At 59.4% G+C, this 18,210-nt stretch overlaps 1 protein-coding gene across 1 annotated transcript; it reads right to left on the bottom strand.

Annotated features, from left to right (window-relative positions):
* Positions 1–3,205: 3,205 nt before the first annotated feature.
* On the bottom strand, positions 3,206–17,159 carry FKBP1A (FKBP prolyl isomerase 1A). Its single transcript, XM_062588972.1, has 5 exons — positions 17,049–17,159; positions 16,928–16,975; positions 5,782–5,894; positions 4,843–4,995; positions 3,206–4,286 (listed from the first exon to the last, which is right to left on the bottom strand). The coding sequence occupies exons 1-4, from the start codon at positions 17,083–17,085 to the stop codon at positions 4,867–4,869; spliced, it is 327 nt and encodes a 108-aa protein (XP_062444956.1). The 5' UTR covers positions 17,086–17,159; the 3' UTR covers positions 3,206–4,286; positions 4,843–4,866.
* Positions 17,160–18,210: the final 1,051 nt, after the last annotated feature.

The raw sequence follows: 18,210 nt of genomic DNA, 5'->3' as shown, positions 1-18,210 counted from the left end.
GCCTGCGCCTGCGGAGAGACGGCGTGGGCTCACGGCGGCCCCGGGGAGCCCCGGGCCGCCCCCCTCGCCCCCCGGCAGCGGGGCCGGCTCGGCGGCGGCTCGGGGCGCCGACGCTCACCTCCAGGATTTGGTGAATTTTCAAGTCCTCGAGGGAGGGGTACAGAGCTGCCATCGCTGCCTCCCGCGGCTGCGCCTGCGGACGAGGCCGGGGCGTTTCGGAGCCACCCGCGAGCGGGCCGGGACGCGGCTCCTCGCGGGAAGCGGCCGGGAATCGCCGCCGGCCCCGGCGAGGGGGCTGGGGAGCCGCGGGGGCTGCGCCGGGCGGGAGGTGCCGCCCCGGGCGAAACCCTCCCGTCGCTGCTCCCCGCCGGCGCGCGTCGCCCCGAGGGCCGGGATGCTCCGGGAAGGGGGGTGAGGGATACCCGGTGCCTGCCCGACAGAGCCGGTCTGCAAGGCACCGCGGGGGCGGGGGCACGGGGACCCCAGCCCTCCCCCGCAGGACTCACCTGCAGGCAGCTCCCGGCTCCGGCGCTGCCCTTTGCCCCGAACCCCGGGGTTTTATCCGGGCGCAGCGGCCCGGGGAGGGGCCTGGCCCGCTCAGCTGACTGCTGCCGCACAGGTGAGGAAGAGGAGGAGGAAGAGGAAGGCAGGCAGGGGCAGCGGGAAGAGGCCTGGCCCCGTCGAGGAGCACAGGCAGGATGGGGATGGGGATGGGGATGGGGATGGAGATGGGGATGGGGATGGGGATGGGGATGGGGATGGGGATGGTTTTCCCGGACCCCGGTGCTCCGCGGCGGCCCCCAGCGCCCCCCTCCACCCCGAGGCATCTCCCCCTCCCCGCCAGCGGCTCCACAACCCAGCTCCGCCGCTGCCAGCTGATGCCTCTGTTCCAGCCCCTGCTGCCTCCCGGGCGTGCGGGGCGATGAGACGAGTCCCACGCCGCAGCGGAAAAACAGAGCCAGGGCCCCGCGGGCGGAGGGCGCGCGGCCGGGCATGTCCCGGCCCCGGGCTCACCCTGTGCCGCCGCTCCGGCGTGCCGGGCCGGGAGGAAACGATTTATCTACTCGTGCTATTTCTAGCCCCCCGGTGCCCCGCTGCGTGGCCGTGAGAAAACGCCCTGCACGGGCCTCGCCACCGAGGGGGCTCCCGGCGCTGCCCCCGTGCCACACGCACGGTCCTGCGCCGGCACGCGTGTGCTCCGGGGCCCGCGCCTCACGCGCACGCTGCACCCCGACCGCTGGCAAACGGCCCCGAGACGAAGGTCGGCGAGGAGAGGACGAGGACGGGAGCCAGGCGCCCAGGGCAGCGGAGCGGCCGCCGGCCGCGGCGCCGGCTCCCGCCGCCCTCCTGCCTCCGCCCGGCCTCCAGCTCACCGCCAGCACGGAGAGCCCCGGCCCAGCCTGGCGCTGCTTAATAATTAAACCTCATTAATTTTCCTTTAGGAAAAAGGGAATTAACTCACATGCCGGCCTCGAGTTTCCACCCATCGCCGGTGGCCACGGCCGGCAGCGCGCACCAAAGTGCCCATGGCCACGTTGCGGGTCCGTCCTTCCCCGTGCCGGCGCCCCGGGCGCGGGGACGTCGAGACTGGCCAGGGGAGCGTGGCCGAGAGCATCGGCCCCACGCCGCCCTCTCCCAGCCGGCGGCGAACGATAGCCCGGCACGAGGGCCCGCGCCGCGCGCAGCCGTCCCGGCGCTCCTGCCGCCGCCGTGCCCCGGAGCACGGGAGAGCCAGCCGAGCCCCGCCGGCGCCAGCGCCCGGGGGGAGCCGGGCCTCAAACAGAGCAGCTAAGGGAAGTGCTTTACACCTCTCAGCGGCGGGTGCCGCACACGCCGCAGGGCCGGGACACCCGGGAACGTTCACCCAACTCCGGCACGGCGAGCCCGAGGCACCCAGAGCTGCGCGCATGCAACAACCCCGGCAAGTGCCAGCGGAGGGCTCAGCCCCGGGAGCCCAGGTGGTGGCAGTCCAACCTGCAGAAGCTTTTAAGTCTTCTCATATCGCTTCTAAAGACCCATCAGAGGGCTAGTCCAGGCAGCTCGTTTTTCAGCCTCACCACATCCTCCTTTAAGTGCAACCCCTGCTCCCAGCAAACTCGCCGAGGCTCGGGCGCTTGGATTCGCCACGTCCTCGGAGGGCGAGCAGCAGAACCGGACACGGCGCACAGAGCTATCGCCGCCGGGGCTGCAGACCCCAATTCCCTGGGGGCAGCAGCAGAATTACTCCGACACATCCAAGTACCAGGTTTGGGAACTGGAACCTTTAACGCAAAACATGCAGCCCATTCCCCGCAGGTGGGAACACTGGCACGGTGCAAAGCCCCGGGCACCAGACTGGATTCCCCTAACCCTGACGTGGACACTCAGAGCAGCAATGACCCAGGGGCATCTACACCACGAGCCACAGAGCATTCCCTGGGCGCCACCAGCAACCGTGCAAGCTTCAGCACGGCAGTCCAAAAGCCACAGACGCAGCAGCCCCTGCTGTCCTGGCTAGGTGAGAGCACAGACACGGCCAATGCCGCTGTCCTAGCAAGGGTTTCTAAGGAAAAAAAAGGCCCTGCAAATCTAGGAAAGCGTCTGCACCCGGGACACCAAGAAAGGTGCTGAAACACCCCAGGTTTTTAAGGTCCAGGCTGATCTGACCTGTGAATAGCAGCTGCTGGAAGAGCAATGCTGCACACGTAGCAACATCCAGCCTCCTCTAACCACCGGATAGAAATATGTATATACAAATCCCAGCCAATTACTACACACAACAATAACAGCAGTCAAAAATCGCTCCAAGGAGCAGAGAACTAGTTGGGCCCGTGCCCGTGGCACCGAGCATTTCCCACGCTGCCCGCCACGGCCTGCGGGAAGGAGCGGTTCAGCCAGGCCTCCGGCTGCTTGCGAGCGCAGGCGCCGTCCCGCGAGACCGGGTACCCGCCCCTCCGCGCACAGCCAGCTCTCCCTGCCGCGATCGGGAGCCGCAGCAAGACCCGCGCGCGCTTCCCCCGCTCCAAATCACCTGCGAGCCGCAGCCGTCCCTCCGTGCCTGAAGGTCCAAGCTCAAGAGCCTCGCCGCAAAGCGAGCCCTTCCTCACCTCCAGAGCACCCTCCAGCCACGGAAGCGGCGTCAGCACCCCGGGCGAGGGCTGCCTCCCAGGAGAGCAGCGGCGCTAAGCGGCACACAGGCGAGGGAAAAACCTCCGACACACAGAACTGAGAAAAGCCAGCATAAAGCATTTTTATTGCAATAATAAAACTTGATACCTTTATGCGGTGGAGAAGGACGTGAACGGCGGCAATTTCTCTTACCAAATCACTACGCAGGGCGGAAGGAGGGGGCAGATAGGACAGCAGCAGGGGGAAGCTATGCATCGAGTGAGACCAGATAAGCAGCGATGACCAGCATCAGGTGTCAGGAGGGAACGGTCAGGTATGTTCAGACTGGGGACAACTGGGATCTGATGTTTCCTTTCAAGGGGGGAGAGATTAGAAGGGAGGCATTTTCTTCTGAGTTGACTCCCCACCAGCCCTGCCACCTCCCCTGTAGCCAGCACCTTCCTTTTGCCTCGTTTTCCTTTTTAAAGAAAGCTCAATGCGAGTTGAATTTCTAAGTAGTTGCGGAGCTCCGATGGCTAAAGAGAAAATGATCTCCATAAATCCAAAGGCAGGTAGGTGGAAGGTCCACCGTGAGATGGAAAAGTCAACAGCTGGGAGAGGAAGGAAGGGTACAGCAGCCCCAGCTTCCCAGGAGTAAAAACACTGTGCAGGCAGTGATGCTGTCCTCTCCCCAGAAAGCAAGGAAAGGACAAACTGCTTCCTCGTTGCCCCGGTTCCAGGCAGGGTAACTAACACACAATCCTAGCGCTACTTTGCTCTCCACATCCATTCAACCTCGACAGCCTCACTCTGCTATGGCTTTTGCAGCAGCAGCAATTTATGGTTTTAATGCACCATAGAGATCGGCACCAAAACAACTAACTAACGGGTTTCCTTTTGTTCAAATGACTCCTATCTAAGGTCAGGCCATCTGCGTACTACTGGTAAAACGTAGTCTATACCTGGAACAAAAATAAGAATTTGACCCAAAAAGAGTTGAGGTTTACGGCGTATAGTTTAAAAAGACATAAAAACACGATACAAGGAGGAAGAGTCAGACGCAAAGCTTAGTGACCAAAGGCATTCAATCAAGGTGTAAGGTTATACAATGAGTGTAGTGGAATATCAGGAAAAGCTCCGTACAAAGTCATGTGCATTCTTCTTGAAGCTGAGATTTTGGATTCCTCCATGTGCCAAACCTGTTTGGGAGAGAAGAGAGGCACCGTAACGAAGCCGCTGGCAGAGAACCCGACAGCCTTCAGGAGAAAGCTACAGCCAAGGAGGAAGTGTGTTCATAACACAGTTTCATTAGAAACCGCATGGTGCCCTCAAAGCAGAACTCAAGCCCCAATTATGGAGGAGGAATGGGCCGTCAGCCAGGCGAGAGAAGCATCAGGGCCATCATGAGGGGGAGTGGGCAGCCCGGCCCTGCTGTGGAAGCACATAGTGCAGCAGACTTGAGGTCCCTTCCAACATCGTTCTGTGGTCCTGACACAGGTCCAGCCAGCACTGCGAAGCCTCTGTGGCAAGAGCCTGCCAGGCAGGGCACTCTGCTCCTATCACCACAATGTTCCCCAAATCACCAGTGTCCTGAGAACAACAGCCCTTCTCTCCGCAGCTAGAAACCTGCCCCATCCTTCTCATGCATCCCAACCACCATTATCTCCATCTCGCCTCCCCACGCTGGCCTGAGGCCAAGCAGAGGGGCCTTAAGAAGTGTTCCCTTGGCCCCATCAGCTGCTTCTCCCATCTTACCCAAGGACAGGGGGTTGGGGTAGGTCATTCCAATTTCATGAGCTCCACGTCAAAAATTAGAGTGGCGTTTGGTGGGATGATCCCTGGGTGACCAGTAGAGCCATAGGCATAATCTGGGGAGATAGTCATCTTCGCCCTCTGACCAACACTCATCTGGGAGCAGGGAGAGAAACAGAGACATGTCAGGAGATGTGCACAGACACCAAGCGAGAGAAAGCAGGAGGGACGTAGATCTGTCCCCTTCCGTTCCCTACAGTGGGTAAGTGCAAGGACTGGGCTGCACAAACGCACAAGAGGACAGAAGAGGAATAGGAAGAACATGAGAAGCGAGAAGGAGGCAGCACTGACTGGAAAGGGAGCAGGCATTCAGCAGAGGGAGCAGGGCTAGAGACGTCCTTCTCACGGGTTTTTTCATAGAACAGGAAGGGATTGCCAGGCCATTCCCTAAAGACACTGGCCTCCTTGTGCTACAACGTGGGCACTGCACGGAACAAGCCTCACGTTTCCGATAGTGCACGGAGCTGACTGCAGTCACGCATGCTGGGACTGAACCCACGCCATGCAAACCAGCCCTTCCTCTGCGTGGGCTTGCAGCCCCAGGAGCCATCTTCTCTCGGAGCGGGAGGCTCTGAGCACTCCTCGTGGTGTTCACTCAGCGCTGACTCAGTATAGAAATGTCGCCGCTGAGTCACCGACGTGCTGTAGGTGTTCCTGGGGCCCAGACCTGCTCCATTCCTGCCAGCTGGCAGGTGGCAATGCAGAAGGTGATATTCTCACCCACACCTCCAAACACAGAGGGGGTGGAGGGGTGGAAAACACACAGAAAAAAAAAGAGAAAGAGCCGTGCACATTGTGATTTCTGCCCACACTGCAGATCCTGAGCCACACAGCTCTGAGCAGCCCCTGCAAGGGAGGCAGACACACAGAAGCACCAGGCACCTGGGCGACTCCTTCCTCCCAGCCGCGGATCACCTCCTGCTTGCCCATCACAAACTTGAATGGCTTGTTCCTGTCACGAGAAGAGTCAAACTTCTTCCCATCCTCCAGCATACCTGAGGAAAGAAAGGCGAGGTAGGGATGCAATTCGTAACACACACGCACAGAGCCACTCAGCCAGCCCCAGGCTAAGCCCAACACCCACGTGAAACAGGTTGTGACCTGGCAACTGAACCGATCTAAACGCGTGACAGTCACCCTCCAGCAGGGCTCACATGGCCATGAGTCAGATTTCTCAGGTGCAGATTACTCCTTCCTGGGGAAACAGCTGCACAAGCTGGACCTGGGGGAGAAACCCACCCCACCAGCATCTCCCAGGGTGTACCAGCAGGGGAGAAACTGCAGAGACCAGGGCAGGGGCCTCTCCAGCCAGAGAGGAGCAGCCCTCAGACAGGGAAGGACTGTTCCTGCTTGCCATTTTGATCCAAAGAGAAGACCTCAGCTAGCATAGGACCAAGGATAGAAGAGGGCAGCAGATGGACAAGGGACATCTTCCCCATCTCAAAGCTCCAACATGAGTCATTTCGCACGGAGCCTGCAGTGTTTCCAGCAGCAGGTTCAGGCCTGGTGCTTCCCAGGAATGATCCCATCCCACTTGCCAGGCTGTGAGCACCAGGAAACACCACCTCCCGCTCGGAAACATGCGTGCTCGCTGCCTGCCAGGCAGGAAATGAGCCACAGGCAGGTTTCCGGGTTTTCATCCTCACACATACACAGGGGAGAGGGGAAAGAAAAAAAGTCAGGGCTGCTACAGCAGGGCAGGGAGGCACTGCCTGGCCCCAGTCTGGGCTTCCAGCCCTTCCCACGAGCAGCCACAGCCCCGCTGGTCACAAGCCAAATCACACTCATACCCAGGAATCACTGGGAGAGGCAGTGCCAATTGCTGGACACACACATGCCCAAGGCAGTTCTCGTTCCACGGCACTTGTCTCATAACTAGGGCTGAACAAGGCTGATATCCGCAAGGCTAAATATAACTCCCCAACACAAGCAAAGGAGGAATTTCCTCCCCTCTCCACAGTCCCTCCCTTGCTCCCTGTGTGACCTTCTTGGGGAATCTCAGAGCCAGAGCTGCCTTATAGGAGCAGCAACTCCACAAGGAGAACTTGGCTACAGGACAAATAACAGCCACGCTAGGAACAGAGCCCAAGGTGCACGTGAGCAGCCTGGGGAAGAGCCTAGCGGAAGCACGCGTTGCATCTGGGGCATTAACACTGCCAGTGTATTGGCTTCCCAGGCTCAAGGACGGGGCAGGCACACGCACGAGCGTCGCTCTAGGCATTAAGGAATGGGAATCTGAGCCGAGGGCCTGTGACCCCAAGCCACAGGGACTCCGGCTGCAGTGTGTGCAAGATGCTTAGAGGGCACTGCCTTGCTATCCCAGCGCAAGTATTACACAGAAGCCTGCAAACTGACCTCTAGGGTTACAGGATTCATCTGCTACCATAAGTGCCCCATCTTCCTGCCTAGACAGACGAACACAGACACATCTCTTCTGCAGCAACTATGACCGTAAAAAGAAAGAGCCAGTGCTTGTGGCATCAGAGAGGCAGTGACCAGTTAACAACACCAAACGGGTTGAAATTCATGAGAGCAACAATCAACTCTACTGCAAATGCTTCCCACTTCTCCACTTCCCAAAGAAACCCAAGAACCTGCTTTCCCGGATGGAAACCGTTCTAGTCTTGAAAAAAACAAACCCCTTGCCTCGTTCAGCAGTACACAAGCCAAAGCGATTTCCCTTAACCAGGGCACATCGTGAGTCACTGCCCATGCTCAAGAGAAAAGGCATCATCTGCAGAGGACAGGACATTACATCTCAGTCCAGGCTCGTTATAACAACAGCCAGAACGTCTGGGCCACAAACTGATAGGAAGTGAGGTTAGGGAAAGGGTACCCGACATGGGCAGACTGCTGGGAGAGGAGGGGATGAAAGAAAGAAGGGGATGGAAGAAACTCACCCCCTTCGCAGGGGCAGTGAGCGTTGAAACCTCTGGCCTGCATGACCATCCAGAGGAGGAGGGTGCCAGCTGCCTGCTCCTAGCCCAGCTGGGGCAGGACTTGCTGCTGGAGCAGCTCATCAGCGTGGACTCGTTGCTGTGCACGTTCCCAGTGCACCTGCTAGCCACCAGCCCCAGCAGGCCTGCTCCAATTTAACATCGTGTTGCAGCAAAGAGGACCTGGGCTCCCCTCAGTTCCACAGCCAGTTTCCTTCGGGGACAGGGAGGAGACTCGGACACTGCCTTGCAAAGAGGCAGACCTGGCCGCTCGGTCCCCCTCGGCAGAGCCCAGCTGAACCGCCCCCTCCCAGAGGCTCCATCAGGCTCCGTGGGCTCTGATTTCTAGAAGACAAGGGAACTGCGGGGCTGCACACACCAAGCAGCGCCCACACAGCGATTATTTCCCACGCCAGCGTCTGCACAAGCCAATTCCTTCCTCGGAGCTGTTTGGGCTTAGCAGCAGGATGGAGCGTGCAGCCGCGCAGGGACCATTATTTCACGACACACCACAGGAGGTTTTGGAGCACATCAAAAAGCATCACAATTATTGTCAAATAGCAACAGCCCACGGAAAGCTGCGAGGGTCACAGCCTTGCTCCGTCTCTAGGTCCCCAAGCACGCCCAGCTCTTGGCAGGCAGCAGCACGGGCATGAAGGCAGAGAAGCCCGGCGTGCTCACCGAGCCGGGCTCGCTGTGAAGGGCCGGCGCAGAGCAGTCCCCAGGCCCAGGGGAATCGTGACACCAGCATGCTGCAGGCTTGTTCACTCACAGGAAGGAGGCCACATTCCTGTTTCTTTTGGGGAGTGAGGGATCGAATTAAGCATTTAAATTCATAGAAGGCAGACCCATTCCTGAAAAGGTTCCCTTCCAGGGCCCCTAGCTCTGACCATCAGGACCAGCTCAGCTCAGCCAGCCACTCCACAGCCCTGGACTTTGGAATAATAAACCCAGAGTTTGCTCGTTTCCTCCTTCCAGGATAAACCTCTCAACGCTGAGCCTGCTCCTGCCCCAGCCCGGCACTGTGCCGCGCTGCAGCCGTGCTGGCCTCCATCCCACCGCCAGCAGGGAGGCTGGCGGCAGGGCCACGACGAAGGCCAGGCCTGCTGGAGCAGGCAGTGCCGCTCTGTTGCGGGACATGTTGACCCTGAACTCAGCTCTGCACCCTCAGGTGTTGCAATGAACTTGGGCAGCTGCAGAAGGCTGAAGGAGTCATCTTGTTCCTTCCTTCCTTCTTTCTGAGTGCCCACAGAAATGCTCCCCCTCCTGCTCATCTGAGCACGGTCACTCTGCCACAGCGGGGCTCGCGGGTGACTCACACCTTCAAAGGAAGAGCCGCTGGTCGAATATCCCTCTCTGCGGTCTCGTTTGGATCATGACTACCCGGTACAGCACGCTCTTGCAGCTTCACTGCTCCTCATCTCTGCCTCCTGCAGCTCTTGCTACAGGACTGAACGTTGCACGGTCCACATGGGCCAGGACAAGCACTAGGGAGTGGGTGCTTTCACCCTCCAAAGTGCACATGGAATCGAGAGACTTTTCTCTCCCCTTACTCCCTCCACACTTGGACAGCGAGGCTCCACAGCCGAAGCCCCAGAGACCACACGCCAGCAAACAACTTTTCTGCTTGCCACAGCAAGCGCTTACGTGTGGGACGCCCTCGGGGCATCCATTTCCCGCTAAAGTGCAACTCGTCTAACGATCAGAAACACGAAGGCCAGAGAAACATAAAGGCATCATTAGCGCCGCGGGAGTTGCTGCAGACCTCACGCAGGAACAGTCTTCTTGTGCCAGGCCCTGCACAGACGCTGACGTGCCTGCTCGCCTTCCCCAGCCACCCCCCTGCAAAGAGCTTAGCTTTCCAAATCCGGCCTCGGGAAGCGTTTTGGAGCCAGCAGCACCCCAGCCACAGACGAGGGGGATTAACATGGACTAAGCTGGTTACACCAGCCCAAGGGGGGGATCAATCACCACGGCGCAGCCCAAGAGGACACGGGAGTCACGCACAGGAACTCAACCCTGCTCCCTGGTGCAGGTCCATAGGACTTTGTGCTCCTTCCACCACATGGAAAAGCCGCAGACACCAAAACACCAGAGGTGAAACAAGAGGCTCCAACCCTTTGGAAACAGCATCCTTGTCTTTTGCACTTCCTCTGCCTGCGAGGCTCCTGGGAGACTTCTCGAGCTTTGGACAAGTGTAAGCAACCATTTCATCACCCCTGCCATCCCTAAGCAAGGAAATAATGAGATCTTAAAACTATTACTAAGGCAAAGCATCCTCTGGCAAATACTGTTGCCCTGCCAGAGCCCCAGACACTGCAAATAACCAGAGGCCAAGAGCAGCAGCCAGCCCACAGTGCATCCCAGCTTGTTAAAGCTGCCAGCAGGGGCAAGGCCTCCCCTGCTGCACTGTCCCTACGGCAGTGCTCCCACCTTGCGGAGCACCCCTGCGAGGAGGAAAGCCCTGCAGAGCAGCCCGCAGGTCAGCGGAGGTGGGTTACCAGAGATGAAGCAGCGCAGTTCAAAGCCACCACGGCTCCCACCGCGCAGCCAGCGCCGCTGCCAGCAGCTCCTGCGCGCACCCGCCTCCCCCGCACCCGGGCGCAGCACCAGGCAAAAGGCAAGAGCCAGGGGAGAGGGGCGGATTGGGGCCACATCAAGACTTCTAGGTTCAAGACGTGACTTCCCTGGAGGTCTGGGCTGGAAGATGCAGACACTAAGGGGTCCGAGAGAAACCAAAGCCAAGGCAGAGGGCAGAGCTTTGCAGCCAGGGCTGTGTTAGCTAGTGTAATGCTAGAAGCAGGAGGTGTATTGGCAGCCAGGGGCACATAACACGGGATGAAGCAGGGACTCCGGAGAACAGCCCCATCTCGACAGCGCTTGGCTGCAGCTCAGGACGGGCAGACAGCGCAGCCCTTCCAGGTCTCTGCCACACTTGGCAGGCTGCATCCGCGAGATGCCAGCTGCAATGTGCAACTTGGCTGAAGCTCCCCCTTGGAAAGCAGGCGCTGGAGCGGGCATGCACAGAGGCAGCCTCTAAGCCCCTTGCCCTCTAGATAAATTAGCAGCTTCAGGTTTTGCCAACAGGAATTTGGAGTCTCATCCACCTCTCTCTCCACCCTCTTTTGCTTAAGATGCCTTTCTCAGCATGGTCACCGCACAGGAGGCAGCAGAATGAGACGAAGAGGCTTCTGCACAGGCCCAGCTTCCCAAGGAGAGGCAGAGACAAAACAGAGCGCTGGGAGGCAGACATCTCAGCTGCAGCTGGACTGAGCGATGGGAAAACTTTCCCATTTCAGGCCCTGGAATACTCCTGGCTACACTGGGAGTGACCAGGATGTGCTCCAACCCCCTGCGTAAGGACTGGGCTGCACAGCTGAGATTACATCCTGCCTCTCTCAGCAACCTCTGCCAGATGCTTTAGATCACAGGGTCCAAGCTCCCTGCGCCAGCGAGCAGCTCACAACTGTTTCCCATAACCCAGCCCACTCTGACCACCATCCCACCAGGTTTGTACAGCTGGACCTGGAGCAGGGTTGTGCCGACCATTCGCTATGGCCTTGCCACAGAGAGGATGCCAGAGCTCAGCTTGGGAACGGATGCTTTAGGAGAAGGCGCTAAGCTCCCATAACCGACCGTTCTGCAGTCACGCACCCCGGTAGGAAACGTCTTGCGACCGCAGACAGTCTGCTGTTGTTGTACCAAAGTGGCAGCGTCTAGAAGCAACAGAGAGAACTCCTGTTCTAGGTGCTGTTCAGACAGCAGGAAGAGAGGCTGTGCTTGATCGACCTTGCAGCTCAGGCCGCATTCAGCCTGCACACCAACACAAGGGTACTGGGAGGGGATCGCTGCTCCCTCTTCGCTGATCTAGCCTGGGAAAGCCATTTTTCTCTAGTGTCCCTCCCAGCATTTCTATCCTGCCCTTAGCCCGTCCCCGTGTGCCAGGCATACGAGCAGGGTGCCACTCTGCCACTCGGGCAAGGTCGTTTCACTGACCCGCATCAGCCACGTGCCAGCCCCGGCTCTCCCCAGCACGCTCACGGGCTCCCCATGTCCTCTGCAGGAGTGACACTGTGCGGCCAGGGGTTTCCCCCAGCAATCCGCAGACACCGCGATGCTTCCCCCTGTCCCCCACGCACTCAGAAAAACTGTTCCCTCCCAGCAGGCAGCAGCTTACACTTGCCTCCAGCTTTCTTCACCTACCACTTCCCACCCGGCACCGGGAAGCAGGAATTCCCCGCCCCAGCCCACCTGCAGCCGTGGCAATGCTCTGGGGCTCCGTGGGAACGCTCCAGTCAGCTAATGAAACCATCCAACTTTGCAAAGTCTCCTACCACTTCCTCTGCGGCCCAGAAGCCAGATTCAAGCACAGCAACTTTCTCTTCCCACTGACCCAACCTCTTTGCAACCAAGATCAGGGTTGCTAGACCCCAATCCTCACGTTCCCCACAATTAACCTACTTCAGTGCTCCAAAACAACAATCCAATCTCACTCCATTTACTCCTAACAGTTCTGAATACGCAAGAGCACTTCATCCTTGATTTAGTTTCCTTAACAGCCTTTGCAACAGATTTCACATCAAAGACTTTTTTGAAAGCCCCAATGCATTAGCTCTCCAACAGTGCTCCCTCCGCTCCTGCTATTCCCTCCCTCAGGCTGCAGACACTATTTCCCATTAAGAGCACTGATCTGTCTAGGGCTCATGGCAGCTGATCCCGCCTGGGGACAAGGAATGGATTAATGACCTCCCAAATCCCTACCACCCTTGAGAGTTCACGGTCTGGGTATGCTACCAAGGCTTTATTTTATTTTTTTAGGAGAAAAAATAGAGCCTGACCTGTGACTGACAGGAGGTGAAAAGGTCTAATTCCCCCAAATCCCATTGTGTCTCCACCTCTGCAGGTGCAATCGCAGTGAGAGCGACCAGTGCCTCCCGAGCTGATGGCCAGAAGGATGCCCTGCTCCTGACCTCCTCCTCCAAGCATCCGCAGTAAGCATCATCTCCCCGAGCGCAGCCTCCTCACGCTCCCACGTGGGAGCCGGCTGACCGCTTTGCTCAGGGAGTGGGTGCTTGGGATGAAACAGCTGCTCTTGCTGCTATCACATCCCCACCAAGCTGGGTTCCCGATGGGGAAGAGGCACTGCTCTGGGCTGGGAAACGCAGGCTTTGGGCTGGGAAGGGATGGAGATCCAGCACTTTTGAAAATTGACTTAGCCGACGTCTCTAAATTAAGCAAGTCGGAGACAAAAGCCCACCCCTTCACCGTTCCTCTGAGCTGCATGCACAGTAATGCCTCGGGTCCCACAGAGCTGAGATTTTTACACAGGCTTACGAACAGTAGCTATACCAGACGCACCTCTTCCACGGCCTGTTGGGAAACGTAATACCCGCTTTACTTGGTGCACCGTGTTTGGGAAACAGATGCACTGAAACGAAAGCCAACACAAGAGAACAACAGATGCTGCAGTTTGCTCACACCTCACCAAACAGAACTGCCTCATTCTCTCCAGCCCAGTTCTCGCAAGAGATCCTGCATTTCTCAGACCAGTCTTGAACTGCAGCAGCCAGGACTGCCAAGCAATCTGGTTCCCAATAATCCTTCTCCCTCAGGTCACCAGATTTTTTCAAAGTAGAGAAAATATTTTTTAATTGAGTCATGGCAAATCTATAACTCAATGGAGTTCAATAAGAGCTGAATTGCTGTATGCCCATTAGAGAACACCACACTAAATGCACCCAAGCTCCAGGCTGAATATCTCCAGTACCCGCACCGGAAGCTTTTTGCATGGAAGTAAAATGCAGTCAGAGGATTGATCTCACATTGGTGCTCTTGGAGGAGCCTCTGAGAATAGCACCTAATGCACTACACATTTACTGCCATCACTTATACTGTTCCAGAGTCAGTCAACACCACAAAAAGCCACAGGGCTAGAGAATCAAATGCTTCTAACATTTATTTAGAATGAAATTCCCTCCTCCCCTCATCAGGGTACACCTTGGTTAGCGCTGCTCTACGTGCAAGGAACGCATCAGCAGTGAAAGTGGAGTATCAAGGCCTGCGGGCATTGCAGAGGCTTGTGATTTCCACTCCCTGCTGAGGCTGACGGGTCAGACACCTCTCTGCCGAGGGCACTAAGGGAATAAAGGCTAAAGAAACACACAAACTCAGGAGTTAAAAACAAACCAAAAACTGACAAGTGCTTCCACTCGCTGCTGCTAGGATGGAGGGCCTGCAGGAGATGAGTTGCTGACAGCATTTTGTCCAGCCACTGGCTCCTACTTCTAGAGCGGCCCGAAACTGGAAGCATGGCTGGGACAGGGAGGCAGCACCTGCGACGCTCAGCAGCTCAGACCCAGCAGCTCTACCCGCACAGGTGGCAAGGGAGAGATCCCAGCAGGAGAGCTCCGGCAAAGCGGCCGCAGGCGAGCGGCAGGGCCCGGAGAGGAGAGGCTGCCGCGGAGCTCCGAGGGCTGGCAGGCGGTAGGGCTGGCCCCCGGCGAGCCACTTGACTGCCTGCCAGCCGTCCCTTTGTTCTTCCCTCGGCAGAGGAAACGGGGCTGTCGGCAGAAGGGGCGGCCGGGGGAGAGACCGAGCGCTTCCTCTCCCTCCGGACAGCAGAATTAAAAGGACAGAGGGGAGAAGGAGGAGAAGCAGATGGACTGGACAGTGAGCCATCAGACGGCCCTACGGGAGCCGGCTTCAAGGGCCAGCCTAGCACTCCCACCCCTCTTGCTGCATCTTAATGGCAGAGCTATCAGGGTGCCCTTCCCCGGTGAGGAGACGGGAGATGGACACCTTTGCCCACTTTCTCCAGAAGACCACACCATTCCTCCCAGACTACCCACAGCTGGGAGGACGGAGAGGGCAGAAAGAACCGGAGGTGGGAAGCAAATGACTTAGAATTAAGAGAGACAACCACAAATGGGTTGACTCATTTTTATCCAAGAGCGCAGCAACCAACACGCTGCGCTGAAGCTGTTCAAATGGCAGTCGACGGAGAGACCAGACCCCCCGGACAAGTCCCTCTGGGCCCTGAATGATTTTTCAGGGTCACAACAACAATGGTTTATTTGCCACTGAGGCTCTGAGAAAGCTGCTAGAATATAATGCATATAATGTAACCTACACTCGCTGCCAGAGCAGCCCTGCGTTGAAACACCATGTGCGAACCTTAAACAGTGCCTTGCATTAGCCACACCGAGCCGAGCGCCTCTCGGCGTCCCGCTAGAGCAGGCAGACCCAGCAAGCGTGGAGCACAGCAGCATCACACCCTACCGGGGCTGTCCCTGCAGACAGGCTGAGCCTAGCCTGGAAAACACTCCGTGGGTGGGAAGAGGCTACAGCACCAGGGGTGACACTTGGGAGAGGGGACGCAGGGATGGGACTGCACCTCTACCACTACGGAAACCTCTTCCCGAGCTGTGCGTGGATGCAGGCAGGAGAGACTCAGCTCTGAGCGTGGGTGCTGCAAGCCCCAGTCGCTCCCGCACGTGCTCATTCATCGCTAGTCAGGCAGAAGCTGACATCCCATCAGAGCACCGAGCGCGCAAGATCTCAGCTCCATCTCTCACAATGCTGCAGGCCCTGGGGTCCCTGCCAAGGGACCTGGCTCTGCACTGGCCTGAACTCCCCTGCCCGGGGCCCACGAGACCCCTGCAAGGTGTGAGCCTGGCCACGTCCCAAGCACGCTACGCTCAGCCCTGGTGTGGCCGCTGCAGGCAGGAGCAGGCCCGGCCGCCAGCGAGTGCTGCACAGGGCAGCCCACTGCTCCCGGAGCGCAGTCCCGGGACATTTCCCGGCCCTCCCTGGAGAAGTGGGCTGGATGCAGATAGGAGAAGAGGACCACCAGCCCTCCTGCTCCACTACCAAGGGGGAAATGTAGAAAACTGGTCCAACAGGGCCAACTGAGCACCTCTTCCCTGTAGGCCGTGTCCCATGGGGCAGCTGGGAAACCCCCACCACAAGCCATGCCCCATGGGGACAGATGGGCACCCCCTTCCTGGGAAGCCCAGAGGAACAGCCAGGCACCCCCAGAACACTGTGGGGATGGCCAGGACCTCCCCCCCACCAAGGGAAGCCCCACAGGGACCAGCCAGACCTTGTTCCAGAGCCCCCCAAGGACAGCCCTCCCCATACCCACAGGAATGCCTCGGCCCCCCAGAGACCTCCCAGAGTCCCACAGGTAGGCCCAGACCCACCCCCCAGCCCCACAGGGACACCCAGGCTCCTTAGAGCCCTATAGGGGCACCCAGCCACCCCCCTGGGGCCCAGAAAAAACAGCCCCTCAGGCCCACAAAGACATCCAGCTCCCTCAGGAACACCAAAACACCCCCCAGAGCAAATCTCCAGCCCCACAGGGACACCCAGAGCCCCAGAGAGCCTGCCCCAGACCACCCCCCCCCCAGGCCAGGCCCCACAGGGGCACCTAGCCCTCCCCCCCCCCAAGAGCCACACAGAACAGCCCCCCAACCCCTAGACCCTCCCAGAGCCCCACGGGGACACCCAGCCACCCTCCCACGAGCCAGGCCCCATAGCGGCACCTAGAACCCCCCCCCCAAAGAGCCACATGGGACAACCCCCTAGAGACACCTAGACCCCTAGAGTCCCACGGGGACAGCCCCCAGCCCCATGGGGACACCCAGCCACCCTCCCACCGGCCAGGCCCCACAGGGGCACCTAGACCCCCCTACAGAGCCCCACGGGGACAGCCCCAAGACTCCTAGAGACACCCAGCCCCTTCCCCCACGGGCCAGGCCCCACAGGGGCACCTAGACCCCCCTACAGAGCCCCACGGGGACAGCCCCAAGACTCCTAGAGACACCCAGCCCCTTCCCCCACGGGCCAGGCCCCACAGGAGCACCTAGACCCCCCCCCAGAGCCCCACGGGGACAGCCCCCAGCCCCCCCCCAGGGACACCCAGACCCCGCTCCCACGGGCCAGGCCCCACGGGGGCACCTAGACACCCCCCCCCCCGAGCCCGCCGGGGACAGCCCCCAGCCCCCCGGGGACACCCAGCCCCGCCGCCCCCGGAGCGCGCTCTCCTCCCCTCAGGCAGCGCCCGGGCTCGGCCCCGCGGCCGCGCCGCTCACCCGTGTAGTGCACCACGCAGGTCTGGCCGCGCTTGGGGAACGTCCGCCCTGCGGGGAGACACACAGCGTCAGCGGGGCGGCCCCGGGGCCCGCCGCGGGGGCCCGCCGGGGCCGCCCTCACCGTCGCCGGGGGCGATGGTCTCCACATGCACGCCCATGCCGCCGCCGCCGCCGCCGCCGCCGCCGCCGCTCCCGGTGCCGCTCGCGCTCCCGCAGCGCCCGCAGCCGACGGAGGAGGGGCCACGTGTGCGCAGCCTCGGCCCCGCCATAGAGCCCGCCCGCCGCGCCGCCTAGACGCGCCCCGCCCTCGGCTCCGGCCGCCGCCATCTTCCCTCCGCTCCCTCCTCCTCCTTCCTGCCCGCCATCTTGGCACCGCTCGGTTGCCGTGGAGACCCGGCGGGGGCGGCCCGTGCGCCGTACCGGGCGCGAGCGGCGGGAGCGCGGCGGTCCGGAGGGGACCCTCTCGGCCTGTCCCCACCTCTCCTCCTCGGGCCTTCGCCTGCTGCCGCCTCCGCCTGGCCAAAACCAAGGGGCTTTTCCCGTTCATCCACCGCGGGCTGAAGCGAGCCACGGCCTTGCCCCAGCAGTGCCGTTTGTGGAGTCCCGGGGCCGGGCAGGCCCGGAGGGGGCTCGTCCCGGACCCCGCGCCCAGGCCAAGCGCGGCTCGCCCGCCGCTTTGCTTTCTGATCGTCCTCACGGTTCCCAGCAATCGGCCCTGCCTCAACTGAAAGCCCCAGGCACGTGCGATGACTGCGGACTGCAAGCGGAGGAGGTGTTGTCTCAGAGATCGCTGTTAGCTCTGCTCCTGTTACTGCTTCTCACCAAGCTGGTGAAGGGTCAATGCCTGCCACAATTTACCAGGGCAGGTTTCTTGGCAGTTGCAATCCCAGAAGAGATGCAGATTTGAACAATTCAGCGTTCAAAATGACTTTCTTTCTGGAACATGAGCAGCTACCTTTCTCTTTTCTATTATTTTTAACCCCAAAAGATCTTTCCAGGCACAGAATTTTTGCATCAAAGTGTCCTATTTTCTTACTTGAAGTAGATGAATTTGAGTGTCCACACGGGAATAGAGAAGTTCCAAGGACAGCCAAGAGACTAATAAAAAGCCAGTATTTTCAGCAAGTGCATTAAAATGGGACAAAAGAGGAGACTTAAAATAACAGATAACGGGATAAAGCAAGATTTAATTGCACCTGTTCTTTGCTTGCATCTTTTAAATACTGAAATACCGTTTTCCCCCCTCCTTTACTACTTTAGCATTATTTTTTTTACATTAAACC

This window comes from Rhea pennata, chromosome 16 (genome assembly GCF_028389875.1).
Source record: "Rhea pennata isolate bPtePen1 chromosome 16, bPtePen1.pri, whole genome shotgun sequence".
Lineage (NCBI taxonomy): Eukaryota > Metazoa > Chordata > Aves > Rheiformes > Rheidae > Rhea > Rhea pennata.
The sequence above is the reverse complement of the archived record's forward strand: the minus strand, read 5'-3'. Positions and strand labels throughout refer to the sequence as shown.

Bases quoted from the DNA above. Each gene is read 5' to 3' on its own strand.
- FKBP1A (XM_062588972.1), bottom strand. From the start codon at position 17,085: ATGGGCGTGCATGTGGAGACCATCGCCCCCGGCGACG. The intron at 5,895-16,927 runs GTGAGCGGCGCG...TTCTTTCCTCAG, and splicing joins CTGCGTGGTGCACTACACGG to GTATGCTGGAGGATGGGAAG. The intron at 4,996-5,781 runs GTGCCTGGTGCT...CCCTGCTCCCAG, and splicing joins GGGAGGAAGGAGTCGCCCAG to ATGAGTGTTGGTCAGAGGGC.